Source organism: Saccostrea cucullata, unplaced genomic scaffold (genome assembly GCF_032062105.1).
Source record: "Saccostrea cucullata isolate Sc308-1 unplaced genomic scaffold, CSIRO_AGI_Scuc_v1 ctg11520, whole genome shotgun sequence".
In the NCBI taxonomy this organism is placed as follows: Eukaryota; Metazoa; Mollusca; class Bivalvia; order Ostreida; family Ostreidae; genus Saccostrea; species Saccostrea cuccullata.
Window position 1 is genome coordinate 1 of NW_026923491.1, and position 19,054 is coordinate 19,054.

Consider the following 19,054-nt stretch of genomic DNA (forward strand, 5'->3'; position numbering starts at 1 on the left):
AATTAATGCAGTTTTTTTTACTTTGAACCATTAAACTGTGAGGATGGAAAGACCTTAAAAGAGCATAGTCTGATTTTCTAAATTTAATACAGATCTATGTAGAAGCAGTTCCGCATTTATTTATTGCATATAACATGTACATATATAAGCCCATCTATTTATAGTTATAGGTACTTTCCATTTCAACATGTTTAACATCGTAGTTGGCAAGCTTGACGAAATGCTGGGATATTGCGCTGTATATATACTAGTACTCTTTTAATTAATCATTGAAAATAATTCGATTTTTATACACCTACACAAATGAGTGTTTAATACGAGTGAGAAATTTGAATCCTTAATATCCGGGTTGCTGCAAAATAGGTTACAATCAATACTCTATATATTTACGTACCTTTCTATTCCCCATTACATCTCTTTCGGAATCCTTAATGAGAGTAGTCTCCTGGGTGTCTGCTGACGATGTTGTCGAAATCTGGCGGCGTTTTCGTAAATCTCTTGGTGTTGCTGCGATTTCCCCAGATTTTTTCATATTCATTGTTCGAAGCTGTTTGGGAAGTATTTTATACTGTTTTGCGTACTGTCAGCCATTTGCAATTTAAAAATAAATAAGACAAGATGCCCTGGGGCCTCGAGAGAGGCTGTGACTTTGGGAAAGGCACCCTTGTTCATTATTATAATCATGTATTTAGTTTGTATAAAATAAAAAAACAAACAAACGACAGAAAATATCGTATAAGCATATAAATACACACCACCAGAATAAAGTTTTTGGATCAGGTATATTAACAAAACAAAAAAAAAAAAAAACAAAAAAAAAACAAAAAAAAAAACAAAACAAACAAACAAACAAAACAAACAAACAAAACAAAACAAACAAAAAAACAAACGAACAAACAAACAAAAAACACAAAAAAACACCCCCCCCAAAAAAAAACCCCAAAAAAAACCAAAAAAAAAAAAAAAAATAAGACCGGGCTATATGCCGGATTCGATTGGATTTTCTGGATGAGAGACTGGTTTGAATTTTTTTTGGAAAAGTTGTAACTGCAAGTCCCATCGGATTAAAAATTGTACTGAATTTTAATGGGTTTTTTTCCCGAACATCTCAGGCCCTAGCCCTAATCCGAAATATCTGACGATTTCTAAACCATTTTACTATTTTGATATTTGACGTTTTTACCTTGAAAAATGTGAAATGGTTTTGGTAAACAAACAAAATCAGATAGGGAATGAAGGGTGTGTGTGTGGGGGGGGGGGGGGGGGGGCAGAGGTGTACTTAATTACTCAAAAAAATTCATTTTTTCAAAGACCTGCCACCCCAATATGATTTTCTCATAGCCTTAGTGCTACATGTACCACAGGTGCTTGTGTACCGCCCCCCCCCCCCCCAACATAGACACCCGGCTGGGCCTTTTCGATTTATTTCATAAACTAAATTTTAGTAACATATTCTGATTTTAATTAACCCATATACCGTTAAACCGAAAAATTACAAAAAACAGTCTATAAAAATTCGTAACCCACTCTGTATATAAAAAGAAATATGTTACTATAAAAAAAATATCGAAAAGGTCCGGGGTCTATGGGGGGGGGGGGGGGGGTCTCAAGCACCTGTGAGTGGCTACCTGCCCATGAACCTGTGTACTAAGAAAGATAACTCCAATAAACCATCGCCAAATTACGATGTCACATGATCAATCATGTGACAGTCTAGACCATCAGTACACTATGGTATAATGGTAGGGTGCAGGAGAAAGAAACAAACATGAAAAAGAAAGTTGACGAGAAAAAGAGTTTATTGAAATCACATCCACCAAACGATGACAGCTATTCCGACTACGGGTAATGTGTCGTATATTCTTTTAACAGATTTTATCTATTGTCAAACAGGTCAAAGGGGCATGCCCAAGTACTGTGTGTACAGTATATAAATGCACTGTACATTGAGATGTATTCAACATCAAGCTGGAAGTAACTACGTCTTTGTAGCGCAGTTATCATAATGCATAATGGATTAATGATACAGATATGTGCTGTCTATTTTATGAAGCATTCAATTATCTTATAGCACGGGCACTGGAAGTTAATGTAAATACATAGTATGTGCATGTATAAAAAATGATCATAATTTTTACTTAGTATTTTCTCACACTGTAATTTGAAGTTCTCTTCACTATGTAGTACAGCTGCATTACTGATCTATAAGAAAAAAATTACTACATTGTATTTCATCTTACAAGTGGTTATGGGTGTCATTCAGATAACGTTATATTATATAAGACTTTCCAAATTATCAACCACATCGCAATGCATCAATTGCTGAATCGGAAAGCACAGATACAGTCAAGGAAACTTTACACTATAGGGGAAAGACACAAACTAAAGCAACAATGCTGATGTTTTTTTGGGGGGAAAGAAACAGAGATCATATTCTTGCAAAAATTCAATGAAATATGACCAACACACCAGGATCCAAAAGCATTAAGTGTGAATTTGTACTTGTAGTAGGAAAGGAGAAATGCATAAAGGAAATGTATGGCTGGTCTAGCTCACCAGGAATTGAATTCTGAGGATCCCTGTATTACAAGTCAAGTGCTCTACCACATAGCTACTCAGGCCAATATCTATAGTTTGTTGAGCTCGAGCTGACTTTCTACATTCCTGTCCCTAGCTATAAGCTCCTTAGACAGTGTTCAAGTGCACAAGTGCACAATCTCACAGGACTATCACATAACAATTAACCTGAGCAAGGCCTACCAGTAGGAAAGCAGGAATGCATGAAGAAAATATATACAATTAAACATGCATGCTTATAGCAAACACTCTTTTAATTAATTGATGCTGATAGCAAAGTGATTTTCATTCCCCATGACCTAAAAATATATTTTTATTGTAAACTTGATATAGCAAAGTAGTACGCTTATAATGAAGCAAAATCACTCATCCCTGCCTTCCCTGGTGCTTCGTTATACATGGAAGTGTGTTTTACTCTAGCTGGACCACTAGCTGTGTTGATCATATATTTCCATTTCAATTTTTTTTTCTCTGTGATAACTCTTTGAAAGTTTGAAAGGTTAGGAATGTAAATAAGGCAGGTCGATGGGTGAGGAGCTAAGGAGGCCTAATATGCATGCAGATCTTGTTCGCATCACAGTCTCTGTATCTGAAACTAAGGAGGCCAAATATGCATGTAAATCTCGTGCGGCTGCCTTTGTGTTTGACGTCAATGGGCGAGGACTATTGAAATTGGCATGGGAGTCCTCGTGTAATTTAAATTGATTAGTCTACATTTTTAAAGTCTAAATCTACAATTTTATTTCACAATGAAATGGAAATGCCAGGGACATCAACGATACTGGGAAACATGGGATAGTTTATTCATAACGGGCTTTGCCTGTTATGCAAATTATCCCATGTTTCCCACTATCGTTGATGCCCTGGCATACTACACTAACTAGACAGTGATTCCTTATAAGTATTACTAGTCAGGTGTTCTACCTCCAAGTGAGATACCCAGGCCAATATCCATGGTTCACTGAGCCCTAACTTCTACACATTAAAAGAGAAAAAAAACTTTATTTCTTTGTATATTAAAGACAAGGGTGCAATTGTGAATATATATAAATCTACTTCTTAACACCCCCCTCCTCACCACCACCACCAGGACTTTCAGTACTCATGGGAACCCTTACCAAAATGAAATGTTTGCTGCAAGTTTGCGGCAAACAAATCTATGTACCAGAACAGTATGCCAGAAGTGTGCAGTAAATGCAGCTAGCAGCACACAGTATGCCACTTGCGGTTCATTGTGTGCTGCTAGGGGCACATATGTACCTCTAGCGGCACATTAAATGATCTGATGCACATATGTGCCAGAAGTATGCCACAATTTTCCCTTAGATGCCTTCTATTTATATAGTGTGCCAGAAGTGTACCAGAAATGTTTCTTTTAACTATCAAAATCACTGTGTGCCAAAAGTGTGCCATAAAGATTTAGGAACGACTTGTCTGTTGCGTTACAGACCTATCTAAGAACGGCTTATCAGTTCACATCCGGTTTAGAAGTTTGCGCCAATTTTAAACCACCTGGGTCATGACTCATGACGAGAACAAAGAGAAAGGAGAAAACAGCAACACAGGCCGTGGATAAAGAGAGAATGTGAGTATTTTAAAAAAAAATGTATAACACTGATGTCTTTTTAACATAGAAATAAGACTTTACTATATTTGCTAAGCCAGTTAGAATTTTTACAGAATTTTTACAGTCCTTGCATGTTCATAACAAACTGGGTCGATATAGAATATGTCTTTATTTTTTGTTCTATCCAGATGGACTGATGAGGAATTAGTAAACCCTCCACAAAGAATAGATCAGGAGGGCATTTATCTGCAGGAAAGGATTCTACTAACTAAGAGATGGACTAAAAGTAAGTTAAATCACAATTAAGAATTAGGTCCATATTCAAATGTTTATGTCATATAAACAAATGATCAAATACACTTTACATTCTATAATTTGTCAAAGAAGCATGTAGTTTTATTTAACAAAGTGTTGTTATTGAATTCTTGTTTGTCAATCTATCCTGAAATGCCATTTAATATGATTTTAATGCATACAGAACAAGATACAAATGTGGGATCTCTAGGTCAAAATTAGGTTTAATTCATTGCTTAAATAACTATTGGTTTCAGTGACTGCAATGCGAGTAATTTCTCTCTCTTTTTAACAGATACTTACATAATGTTGGAAAGGAAGCCCCCACCCCCCCCCCCCCCCCCCCAACCCCCAATCATGAAAAGTTATTTGAAATGTCAGAGTGAACTTGAAGTACTGTGCCAAGAAAGTAGTTAATAGATATTCCTATCAAATGTGTCACCCGCATGGTTAGAGCGTCTGCTCTTGAGTCACGAAGTAAGGAGTTGAACTCCACTGTGGATCCTTCTGATGAGACTGTTTAAACTGAGGTCCCATGTTGCAGTAGGTGACGATCAAAAAAGATCCTCCCAGCTCAATGGCCCTGAGTGCCAATTAATGTAGTATAGGACAAAATTTGCAGCTCTCCCACGGCAGATGTTGGCATCTCCATATAAGTGAAAAATTCTCATGAAGGACTTTAAACAATATACAATCAATCAATTAATGGGAAATGCAACAGATGAAGACACTCTTTCAACATGACATGGATTCTTCCAGGGGATTATGTTGTTGTTTTTTTTAAAGTGATAGAATCAAGACACTAAACAAATTGGTCGCCTTTACTGTGTAAATAATATTGTGAGATTTAATTTGTCAAAATACTTAATATGTTTTTATTCATATCGTGCAGCACTATTACTTAATTGATATGTGCAGTTGAAATTCATTGTAAGAGGTGAATCTTTTCTTTGATGTAAAATGTTTTGCAATTGTTGTTAACTACAAATCCTCTATTCATTTTGCATAATGACCAATGTAAATTTGTGCCATTATATTACTCAAAGGTTGTGAATTTATTTTTTTTAATCTGTTTCTTTCTCTATCTGATGTATACAGTGTAACTGTTCAATCAACAGATTTTGTTCCGTACTGTGCAAGTTTTTTTTTTTAAACATTAATATTATAGTTAGTGTTTTATATACTTGTACCTTTTCACCTTGAAATTTTCATAAATAATTTTTAAAATGGCTTAAATGTTCTTTTTTTTTTATAGTACATGTACATGTATTACATGTTGCTGTCATGTTTAATCACGTTCTTTTAAAATTAATTTGTTAAGGTAAAGTATATTAGCTTATGAAATTGTATATGCAAAAATGTTCCACAAGTGTGTGCCACAAATTTGCAGTCAACTATATGCCAGAAATGTGCCGCAAGTGTGTGCCACAAACTTGCAGTAAACTATATGCCAGAAATGTGCCGCAAGTGTGTGCCACAAACTTGCAGCTAAGTGCACAATGTAAGGATTTGAAATGTTTGCCGCAAATGTGCCAGAACTTTGCCGCAAATATGCCGCAAACTGTGTGCCAGAAAAAAATTTGCATACGAAAAATCTATTTGCGGCAAGTTTGCCGCAAATATTTGCCGCAAAGTTGCGGCAACTTTGCAGTAAACTTGCTGCAACTATGTGCCAGAAGGCTTTTATTTTGGTAAGGGAAGGAATGAAAGTATCCTCCTCCCATAACCCCTGCCACTTGTGGGCATCCATGATACATCTTAGATGACATCTTGTTTTATTTTACAAACACATATTTTTTGTCTTCAGCTCAGTTTTAAGCTACCTTAGGTAATTTTAAAAGTTCTTAGGAGAAAACATGTAAAGCATTTTTTTGAAAGTGGGATGGCCAGCAAGAAAGGGGGGCTCTAATCTAACTTAATTCTCGCAGTACCAAATTTTATTCATACACTGCTACATTACCTTATTTGACTAGACTGCAACAAACAAGAGTGGCAGCAATTAGCCTGTGGCTATAAATAGCCACCATCTTAAAATCAAAATTAATTCAATTGTACAGGGAGAAAAGAAAACACAATGAAACCAGACTGGGATTTTAACCCTGACCCCCTGCAAGGGTGCCTCATTTAATAAAGTTTTGGATTTCATGGCCTTTGGGTCAAGGAGCTGAGTTGTAAGGGTTGAGGGCATTTTTGATTTATTAGATTAATTAGAATTAAAATTGCATCATTCCTTTGAAATTTTTTCTCTCTGCTCCTTGGCATCAAGCAAACAAACTAATTGCAATGTTATTATAATGAGCAAAGGTTCCTCTTCCAAAGTGAAACCAGGCTCAGAGTTAATGCAAGGTTTCAGGGCTCTTAAAATATAAAGGCCTTTGCAGTCCAACCATGATAACCATTCAAAAGTTATGACCATGATGACGTAGGTTAATGTTTTTGAAAAGTAGGCCAAATTCCAAGGTCAAAAATATTTGTACCCAGGGAAAGTTCTTACTTGAGGAATACATGCACATGTGAAATAGGAAATTCCTGACACCATGCAACCATTCAGAAGTTTCAGCCAAGGTAAGATATTCAGGTAGAATTTTGAAAAAGCTGATGAAACTACAAGTTCAAGTATGTTGGAGCCAATTTGCAAAATAAAAGGTCTCACATTGGATACACTTCTGAAAAATGAAGTCCATAACTGCAAGCAATCAAAGGTAGTGTCAGCAAACTTAAATAATCTTTTTTGTGGATCAGGACATTAAACTAACAGCCAGCACACAGAGGAAAGGGCAAAAACTACATGCCCCTGGGGCCAAATCTTCAATAACAGGGACTTAAAAAATTATTTATTTGGCCACAACCTGCATTTGTCCCTTTTCCTGCCATGGCCAGCTTTTAGAAATTTAATTTAATCTTTGGACATGCATTTTATGCTTTCACTCTTAATCCCGAAATCTTGATCATGGTAATTCTTTTTGGAAAATTTAAATGGATAAATTTTGATGTCATTATGAGTTATAGCCAGATCACAAGAGATAGTATGAATCATCAATATCAGGCAAATCATTTACTTTCAAATGCTACGTGATAAAGAAAGTGATAACACCAGCAATATTTTGATTCTTTATTTGTCCCGAAATGTGCCAGTTAAACCAAGTCAGCTGATAAGTCTTATCTATCTACGTACGTTATGTAATGGTATGTACGTCCTGCGTATTTAATTCAGTTTATCAACAAATGGTGCAGGGAATGATAATGGACTTCAGCATACAGTATTTTTAGTGCATACTGGGTAATTCAGGTACACAGATTAAAACTGTGGTTGACAGGAGGATTTGAATCTGAAAATTTTTCATTGGATGTGAAAATAATTTTTGGAAACATTATACAGTGTTGTTAACAGAGGAGATCTTTCTAAGGGTGCATTGTTGTAAAAGAAATAAGGAGATAATATTCAGAGGAAGGAAATATTTATCAATATATAAACACAGTTACTGTTATAGTGTTACACTTCAATCACTGATATTCTATTAAATGAACTAAATTCTTCTGTTGGGAGGCTTCGATCATGATCTACTGCATGCAGGCCACATTTATTCCAATCTGTTTAGACTCGCTTTGAAGTGCTAAACTATTGACATGTTGAATTTCATGTTCGTGATTTCTAACCACAATCTCTCTCTACAATAACTTTGGACAGCTGATTTTTTCCAGTTTTTGGATTGTATTATTGAAGATCCATAAGGAATATGGCGCCTTTTGTTTTAGACAACTCCTTATGGCCCCACACTGCCACTACAGTATTTCCTGCCAGCATTCCTTCCTCTCTATTTGTGCCAGAAGACTGGAAAAAGTACAGGGAATAGGTCTTTATCATAACTAATAGTTTAAAACTAAAATTTAACTCAAATTACAAGCATCTATTACTATACCATGGACAAAAACATTTCTATTGTGTCTGTTAAGTATTTCACTCAGAATGAAGGGGTGGAGGCTGAGATTGAAATGTGGAAATATAATGGGTAGGTACTAAGTTCTGAGAATGTGTAACAGAGAAAAACCATCTACAAAGAAAAAGAAAATTTCATAGGAGGTAGACGGAGAAGTCCACTTATTCCACCTCTTTCTTTAATATATGTTTTTAAATCAATCAGAAGCATCGCAAAATCAGGGAAATCTATGAAAAACTAAAAGAGAGATCTTATAGATTAAATTTCATTTTATTGTTTTTGCAGTAAAATGAGATTTTTGTCCTCTGTCAGTAGTAAAATTAACATTTTACAAATTTATTAAGATTCATAGTACATGTAACATTCCTTGTTTGTCATTATCTATTTGTATGCTTTGTATTAAGATGCTGTTTCAAATTTGCAAACTTTTATATTGAAATTATTCTACTTCACTCAAGTGACTTTGACTTTCTTTTTAGCACATCCAATGGCTTACCGAGCAGTACCTTTGTTGAGAACCCCCGAGTCCGTCGGAGTCGATGGCGGTCCATCCGTGTCATGTACCTCACCATGTTCCTCAGTAGTGTGTCCTTCTCCATCTGTATGTCCTCAATATGGCCATTTCTGAAACTGGTAAGGAACTATTTGACTAAACACAATGATTATGAATAGAGACATTGAAGGGATCTTCAAGATTTGAAGGAAGAGATATACATGTATATATCCTTCAGAAGAGTTTAAGAGTTTTTAAATCTTAAAGGGATCTTTAAGATTTAAAGAAGAAGGGGTTCTGGGGGTTCCTCCTCAGAGAGTTGCAGGGAAATACAAGGATATACATGGATTACATCTATAATTAGTTTGGGAAAATCAACAGCCCCTGGGTCTTTAAGGGACAGGCCTGTGTAGAGATGCGTGTTTAAGGATCTTGTTATACAAGTCTGCACAAGAACTAAATAATCTATAAGCAAGCAATGAATAGTCACTGGTCAAATGGCTATATATTGTACGCGCTGTTCATAAAGGATGCATGATCAATTAATTGTTTACTTTATCTCTGTGTATGGCATGTTATCACTTGGCAAATATGAACTTATGCTTACACCTGCATGTTTATAATATTCATCACTTGAAAAGATATAGTATGTTCACTTTTACTTGAAGTTACTGATTTTAAAGTTAAGTTTTAATTATTTTTCATACCAGTTCAAATTCAAAATCTGATAATATATACTTTTTACCATATTAATCTAGCACACTTTAAGACTTAACACAGTCATAAATCTTGGCAAGTTCTGAAGGCACTGCATATTGATCTTTGAAAGGATCAAAGTATATTGCAACAGAAATGTACATTGTTACATGTAGCTCACGAAGACCTCAATTCAAGATTTTAAGCTTGCTTAATTAACCTTGTTTTTCTCTTCTTTGTCTGTATAAGATAACCTGTATAATTTTAGCTGGACACAGATGCCACAACAGATCTGCTGGGCTGGGTGGTGGCCTCCTACAGCATTGGTCAGCTCATCGCCTCGCCTTTCTTTGGGAAGATGTCTAACTGTCTGGGTAGAAGTAGGGAACCCCTGGCTGTATCCCTCATCATTAACATTCTCGCTAACATCCTATATGCCTATCTGGAAGATATTAAGGAACACAGACTAGTTGCTCTGATTGCTGCCAGAGCAATGATTGGATTTGGTGCAGGTTTTTTAAATTTTCATATTAATTCTTTTAAATTTTGAAATATTTGAATGCATTAATTAATTCAATCTTATAAACCTCTTGACCATTGTACGTATTTGCATGAAATGGAGTGCGTAGTTGCATGTACAAATATTTGTATAAGAAAGGTTGATTTAGTGCACATTATATGTTTATCAACAGATTAAGAATTTGTTTTAAACTTTAAACTTTTTACCTGTATGATATATTTATATTCCCTGTCAGTACTTGATAAGATAAACAAACAAGACACTTTTTAAAAATAATAATCTTAGCTACCATGTAATGAACTTAAGGAGGGACCTATGTCCGAAAAGTCTTTGTGTGAAATTTTCAAAACTTTGACATTTCTTTCCTGGCCACATGCTCTTATTTTTTAGGTATTAAAAACAATAGCTTTATACTCTTATTTTTACACAGGAGCACGTGCAAAAACAGTGTGAAATGCTAAAAATAGACTACTTTCAGACATTATTGTTCTATCCCAAATATGCGCTAAAAAGAAACAAAAATGTCAAATAACATTCAAAATCAACAGGTATTTCATTTACATGTCTTGTGTTTTTAAAATGAAGGCAAACTCTTTATAATTCATCTCGCATGAAAAATTATATTGGAGCACAATGTAAGTATAACCACATTTTTCTTGTCGTATTTTTTCCAATTTCGACATGCATAACAGGTAATATCTTAAAAAGTCTTTGTGTGAAAATGTTGTAATTCATATTTTTTGAAAGAAATGATTAATCCCTTTATTTTAACAAAGAAAAAGGTATACCTCTATGATAAAATAAACGAGAAATATGATGTTTTCTTTCATTTTCCTACTCTTGTGTCATAAATATTGACCTTTCTGCACTAAAAAGGTTAAGTAAGCATTGACAAACATCTGAATATTAAACTATTTTGCAAAAAACAAGTATTTTGTTTTGATTAGAAATAATTCAAACAGCTTAATTCTTTTCTTATTCACTCCAATCGTTCTGCCCCCCCCCCCCCCCCCCCCCATTTCCTCGTCAACAACCAACACCTATTGGAACCTAGGAATGAATTTATACGATAAAATCTACATGTACTATAAATCAATAAGCAAATAAAGGTACAAGTACATTTCTTAATTTTTTTTCTTAGTTTTATCCAGAAAATACAATTAATGGTAAACATAAAATTAAACATATTTCCATGACTTAAGCCGCTTTCTTTGCTGAATTTTATCTGATCTTTTTGCACATATATATCAGCATATCATAGAGGTATTTCTTCATAACTGAAATTGCTTTGGATTATCAACCAAAGGAAGAGAATTCTAATATTAATAAACTCCATAAATCAAATAAAATTGTTATTGATGATGAATAAATTTTCTTTTTGTAAATTGTGTACGTTATTGATTATTAACAATGCTATTCCTATATCACAGTTGCAAAAGTCAACAGGTAAAAACAAACGTCGCTATTGTGACGTCACATAACGCTGCTTTGACGTAGAACGACATAGGTCCCCCCTTAAAAAGAAATACATTCTATGTACATTATGTTATAGCCTGCTAATTTGTTCAATTAGATATGATTTAACGAAGTGATTGCAAACTAGGGTATTAAAAAAACGGCCATATGACACAACTGCACATAATGAAAGCTATAAGTAAGACGGTTGTAATTTTGACTTTGTTGCTTTTTGTGTTGTATAGGAAATGTGGCAGTGGTCCGGTCTTATCTCTCAGGTGCCACCACAATCAAAGAGAGAACAGGAGCCATGGCGAATCTCAGTGCTTTCCAAGCAATCGGCTTCATTGTAGGACCAGGTACATGTATAAAAGGAGAAATTATCTATCTTTTTACATAATAACATGACAGAAGTCCTATCGGGAAGTATATACAGTTGTATGCACGGATTGTGCCTTTTATCTTTCAGCAAAATCCAATAAAAATGTATTACAATGCAGCAAAATAGTGCAGAAATTTAAATTCATTCAAGGCTACAGTCATATAGAGCAAGGCTTGTTATCCCCTTGCAAGGAAGTTGGAGAAGTGGAGGGCATATATTTATAACATGATTGTGTGTGTGTATGTGAGAGAGAGTATGTGCACAATAGAAGTTAAGCTTTTGATAATTTATATCAGGATCAATGTGCTCAATTGCGAAGGGAAGTTCTGCACCCTTGTTCAACAAGAGATTGTTTAAACTGTTTAGCTCTCCTGCACTGAAACCTCAAGTTAGCTTTTCTGATCACATTTTTAGCTCACCTCAACGAAGTTGGGGGAGCTTATGTAATACCCTCGGCGTCCCCGTCGGCGTCGGCGTCGGTGTCGGCGTCCCAGGTTAAGTTTTTTTGAGCAGTTTTCTTTTAAAGTACTTCTATGTCCTATATTGATTAGACATGCATGGAAGATGCTTCTAGTGTGTTTCATTATACCAGTCAAAGTTTCAGATGCTGCAATTTCAGCAAAGGAATGACCAGGTTAAGGTTTTTGGAGCAGGTTAACATTTTTGGTGTAGTTTTTGGTGTTGGTGTCATTTCCAAGGAACATAAGCCCTATGTTGACCAAACTTGCATGGATGATACATCTAAGGATGTATACTACCGGGTTTGATTCGGATGCTGAATCTGACCTACATTTTACGGTTGAGTGAACAGGTGAATGATTTTGGTGCAGGTCTCATTTACAAGTAACAATAAGTCCTATGTTGACCAAACTTGCATGGATGATACATCTAAGGATGTATACTACCGGGTTTGATTCGGATGCTGAATCTGACCTACATTTTACGGTTGAGTGAACAGGTGAATGATTTTGGTGCAGGTCTCATTTACAAGTAACAATAAGTCCTATGTTGACCAAACTTGCATGGATTATACATCTAAGGATGCACACTACCAGGCTTGCTTCGGATGCTGAATCTGACCTACATTTTCCGGTTGAGTGAACAGGTTAAAGTTTTTGGTGCAGGTCTCATTTCCAAGATACTATGAGCACTATTATGACCAAACTTGCAGGTTTGATACATCTAAATGGACTTGCTTCGAATGCTGAATCTGACCTACATTTTCCAGTTGAGTGAACAGGTTTAAGTTTTAGGTGCAGTTTTCATTTTCAAGATACTTTGAGCCCCATTATGACCAAACTTGCATGGATGGTACATTTAAGGATGCATACTACCAGACTTACTTGGGATGCTGGATCTGACCTACATTTTCCGGTTGAGTGAACAGGTTAAAGTTTTAGGTACAGTTTTCATTTCTAAGATACTTTCAGCCCTATTATGACCAAACTTGTATAGATGGTACATCTAAAGATGCATACTACCAGACTTACTTCGGATGCTGAAGCTGACCTACATTTTCCGGTTGAGTGAACAGGTTAAAGTTTATGGTGCAGGTTTCATTTCCAAGTAACTATGAGCCCTATAATGAGCAAACTTGCATGGACCATACATCTTAGGATGCACACTAATGGACTTGCTTCAGATGCTGAATTAGACATACATTTTTCAGATAATGGACCAGGTAAAAGTTATGGGTGCAGGTCTATTACCAAAAAACTATAAGGCTTATATAACATTCTATAAACCAAACTTGCTCAAATGATGCATCAAGGGATGAAAACTCTCAAATTTGCTTCAGATGCTGGATTTTAATTACATTTTCATGAAAAAGAACTAGTTTGAAGTTTTTATAAAGCTCTATTCCAAAGTATCAGATCAAAATTGCATAAATATTTTCATTTTCGGATGTACACTTTTTTTTGGTGAATTGTGTGACTTTGCCTTACTTAAAGACAACATTCGTTGAGGTGAGCTCTGTAATCTCTGATTACCTTTGTTTTCTGTAGTACATCTGCCTATCAATCAATCCATTCTGCAAACTTCTGCATCCTTAGGTAGTGTTAAATTCAAGTTTGCTGCCCCCCTTCCCCACATAAACTTTTTAATACTGAAGTAATAAGTGCTTTAACCCAGCCAATGTGGTCAGGTGAGCTATGTGACCCATAGGCCTCTTGTAAGACAATATCCTAAAAGAAATACAAATTTTGATAGTGATCGAAGGCTATAAACCGTAGCAATGTTTTTCATCTATAATTTTTTTTTGCAGCAATCCAGACAGCTATGGTCCCTATTGGGTACCCCGGACCAGTCCATACAACAGGGCTCCACCTAAATCTGTACACAGCTCCAGCATTCCTCAGTGCCCTCGTGGGCCTCCTCAATCTCATCCTATTGTTTGTGGTATTCAGAGAACACAGAGTCATAGATGAAGAATATAACTTCAGCATTCAAGATACAGGTTTGTTGAATACATATAAGTTACACCTGCATGTCCTTATCAAAATTGCTTCTCGGTATAAACTATAATATGTTGACGGTGCGACCGTTATGGCGAGCGCAGATATTTATTTTATTATAATATAGATTGGGATCATCAGACTGCACGTGACATTTGGTGCGTCCAGACTCTGACGTCACATGACGTCGTATGTACTAAGTTACATTTCTAAAAAGAAGCCTGAAGAGTGCTGAAAGTAAATGAAGAACGTTTCGTTTACTATTTTTCTTCAATATTTATCCATTAAATCAGGGCATGTTTACTTTTAGTTGAACTTTTGCTGCTATTCTCGAGAGAACGTAGCTTTAACAAGTGATGCATTGTGGGTCCAAATTACTGCATCAAAAAATTCTATCGAATGAATGTGTGCAGTAGTCCGAATTTTCTCTTCATACAGGCGTTGCTTTAAGAGCTCGCAGTGATGAGTGTCGCTTTACGCTTTACTGGGTTGGAAGAGTTTATGCTTTTTTATATCAATTATAAACTGCTTTGCGGTTTATAAAGCTTAAACTGCCCAAACCCAGTTTATACCATATAAAATGAGTAGCTGTTAAAGTCATTCCTTAAGTGAATGATACATTTTTAAATTCTGGATGTTGTTAAGCCTGGAATGATCAGATCATCAAAGGTTGATGCATTCTAGGGCCCTTGAAAATATCAAACACAAAGTAGGACACAGTGACTTACTTTTGGAATTTTATGGCTTTATTTAGATATTTCAGATACTAAGTTGCTTAGAATCTTAAACTCTTGTCAATGAATTTATCTTGAGCCTTTGGAATATGTCACCCAAAACATAAGTTTAAGTGACTTACTTTTGAAATATTACACTATTTATAAAAATCAAAAGATTAGCCATTTTTATTTGGTAGGTACACCTTTGTTCAGTGAATTGTGTTTACTGAAAAAGTCATAGTGACACACTCAGCAAATCTCTGTCAATATTTTAGGATGCTGAGAAGCCTAGAAGCTTTAAACTTTACTAGTTTAGATACTAGGCAGTGTCAACCAAAAACTAGGTCACTGTGGAATTTCATGGCTATATTTTATGGTTTGCAACGATGAGAAAAGTGGGTTAAACAATTTTTCCGAAGAGTGATTCTAGGCTCTTGGGCCTTTTGTACAGTCCAGACTCATATAGACAATCATTCTTTGTTGTAGGCAGCAAAGAAGTTCCTGACTATACTCCAGATATCTTTGCTGTTGTTGCATCTAATGTCATCTTTTTTGTGGCTCTGTTCATCTTTGCTGTCTTTGAGACGTAAGAATTTTTTTTATTTCAAAAATTCATTCGGTACGAAGATTGATTTTCTGAATTATATTTAGCAATCCAATTTGCATTCCATTAAATTAGAACAGATTTATACAGATTCTTAACAATTATAGTTTTCCTATTTATTTATATATTTCAGCAGAAAGGTTACATATGTGTAATATTTCATTTCACATTTACATTCAGAGATCAAAAATTTTAAATGACATATGTACATCATTGTATGTATTCTAATTTCATTGATATAAATAATTATACATGTAATCATTATGATAATTATAATTTTAATGTTTCCAGAATAGGAACACCATTGACCATGAATATGTATGCTTGGACTCGAGCCCATGCCACACTGTACAATGGAATAATACTAGCAGTGGGGGGAGTGGTAGCTATTTTAGTGTTCATTGTCATCAAAATTCTTTCTAAAAAGTAAGAAAATAACTTTTCACATTAATGTAAACTTGAAATCAGCTGTTTGAGTAATTTTACTAAATCTTTTTTTTTTTTTTTAAGAAATTAAGGAATTTTTATATTTTTTTTACCTTTCTTACATGGATATAGGTACATGTACATGTAAAATTTAATTATATGCAAAACAAACTTTTCTATTTGTAGGTCAGATAAGATGTTTAGAATGCCCGTATTAATACAAAGTAGATTTCAATTCTTTTTGATTTATAACTAAGGGCAGATCACTTATTAAAGTTGCATAAAAATACAGCAACTATAGATTTCCAAAGTGGGTTCCTATAGCCTTTGAATGTATGATGTTGAACCTTTTATTGAGCATAAAAAAAACCCACAAAAAATGATTATTTGTGTAGTAATTGTTAAACTAATATGACATTGAAATTTTTTTTTAGAATTAACGAGCGATTTTTGTTGATTGGAGGATTTGTTTGTTGTCTTTTGGGCTTTGTGGTGTATCTTCCATGGGGAGACCATTACCCTCCCTCCCAAATGGCCAGTAAGTTCATGTTCAAACTTTTATTCTTTTTGATACTTTCTTCCATTACAGAAACAGTTAGCATTATTTGGTTGATACTGATTTGGATATAACTTGACATCCACTGTCATTGCAGCAATTTATCCAAACAGCACACCAGCAATAAACCAGTCATGGTTTACTATGGCCCCACACCAGAACCTGTCTCTCAATACGCAAGCCATGGTCAGTAACAGCTCTGGGGAGAATCCTGAAGCCACTGGGTGTCCTGATGCCTACCAGTGGTGCGCCTACACTCCCATTGTAACATTGGCCCAATTTCTTTGTGGAACTGCTCTCATTTGCATAGGGTATCCCGTAGGAAATGTCATGTCTTATACTTTGTATTCCAAAATACTAGGACCAAAGCCTCAGGTTTGTGTGTCTTCTTTTTGTTTTATTTTAAAAGTTTATAGTTAAAACATCATAGTTTCTTATATTGTTACTTGAAATGTAGTAATTCTCAAAATAAACTGTAAAATTCCTATGCTGTGATTACTGTGGAATCTTTTTAATTTGTGGGGGTCAATGTTCTTGGTTAAGCAAATTTTTATTGGTTCATGGGGATGTTATTTCATAGGTAACTCGTTTATTCAGATGATTTAATGAAAATTTATACAAAGTAATTGTTTGTGTAGATGTAAATTTATGGATGACCCACAAAATCCACAATCATTGGCCCCCATGAAAAATGATAATTCCTCAATATTCTCATGTTAGTATGTTTTTGAAATTTTGCTTCATAGGAATATAAAAATATGTCAGCTAATAGAGAAGCTCAATTAGTGCCCATTGGAATTCCAACAATTTGTTGATTTTAAAATATTTTACATCTATTTCTGGAACATTAAAATGAAAATGAGTAGTTTTACTTGGTGAGTGTTAAATCTATACTTCTACCTGTGTCAAATGTTGTATCTTTCTTTAACAGACAAATTAAAAGAAAAATCAAAACATCTATACATAGATATACAGTGTAAAATTTTTTTACTTCCAGGGTACAATGATGGGTTTTCTCACAGCCTCTGGAAGCCTTGCAAGAACAGTGGGTCCAATTTTTGTCAGCTTAATATATAATTCATTTGGTCCAAGGGTGACATTTTTATCCTTATGTGGTATGATCATTCTAACTTTGGGCTGGATCACTTTTGTGTTTAAGCGTCTGGTGCCATTCAGATTTGAAAAAGGAGTTGAACCCCCTTAAGACATTACATACAGATAACAATTTTACACAGTGGCATATCACAAATTAATACTCAGGATATTTAAACATATCATTTTACTACATTTTGTTATTCGAGCATTATTGTATACTTTGAGTATTTTAATATATTGAGTCATATCAACTGAATACAGTGAAACACGCTTATAATGTAGAGCCAGGAACCAACAACTATGCTTCGTTATACATGTAATTTGTTATATCCGTAAAGTTTACATTACTTAAATTTTACATTCTAAAGTCACAGGGATTGAAAAACACTTTGCTTTAAGCATCAATTCGTAAAAAGCATGTTTGCTTTAAGAGTGTTTTACTGGATATATTTCATGACATTCCTTAGAAGGTTGAACATGTACAAATGGTGATGCATTACAGTACTGTGATATAATACATCTATGATGTATAGTTTTCATGCACAATCTTCAAGTGCCAATTAACATTTTTTGTATAATTTGGAAAGCCCGTTTGTGAGGTATATGCTGAGTTCTAGCTAAATTTTATGTTTATCAATCAAAGGTTAACAGGATTTTGATTGTTTTCCTTTTTTGTTTTAATACTCATAAATATTGATATACTCCTACATCATTGCAATGATGTCAAAATAATTGTTGTTGAGAAAAATTTACAACATAAATAGCAAACTCCACATGCACAATATTGTAAATGTTAATGTTTTATAAGTTAAAGTTAATTTTAGTTCATGTATGTTGTTTGAAATGGAGTTAAGATAAAGAAGAAGGTATGGTTTTAGCTTTATTGTGCCCTAAAAATGTAATGATATTAAAAAGTATTGAAACTGGCTTAAATATTAGTTATTATATATATGACTGTGATAAATCAGGAAAGAATATGGCATGAAGGTTTACCATTCTGCAAATATGACGTTATTAATGTGAAGCATTTCTCTATTTTCAACAGAAAAAGCCTCGAAATGGCTTATTTCAAGGGTGATTTTCCTTTAGAAAACAGTGTCCACAGCCGTCGCCCACATTAATTTTTTGATATTTTGTGCAAAATTCAATAACAAATCACATATCTCAAGATCTTTGTGGGCGATGCCTGTGGACAATGTTATCTGAAAGGAAATTCCATTGAAAATTGGTGTCTTCTGCAACTTTTTAAGAAAATACGGGAAAATGCACATGTTTATGA

General features: G+C 34.6%; 1 protein-coding gene across 2 annotated transcripts; it reads left to right on the top strand.

Moving 5' to 3' along the window:
• The first annotated feature begins 1,705 nt into the window (after positions 1-1,705).
• LOC134264139 (major facilitator superfamily domain-containing protein 8-like) lies at positions 1,706-17,918 on the top strand. 2 transcript variants are annotated; one of them, XM_062746435.1, is made up of 10 exons: positions 1,706-1,845; positions 8,856-9,009; positions 9,834-10,077; positions 11,786-11,899; positions 14,189-14,380; positions 15,581-15,680; positions 15,990-16,124; positions 16,559-16,662; positions 16,778-17,055; positions 17,678-17,918. In XM_062746435.1, the coding sequence occupies exons 1-10, from the start codon at positions 1,769-1,771 to the stop codon at positions 17,882-17,884; spliced, it is 1,605 nt and encodes a 534-aa protein (XP_062602419.1). In that variant the 5' UTR covers positions 1,706-1,768; the 3' UTR covers positions 17,885-17,918. The 2 variants fall into 2 exon arrangements, with proteins under 2 accessions (XP_062602419.1, XP_062602418.1); XM_062746434.1 differs by lacking the exon at positions 1,706-1,845 and adding an exon at positions 7,963-8,448.
• Positions 17,919-19,054: the final 1,136 nt, after the last annotated feature.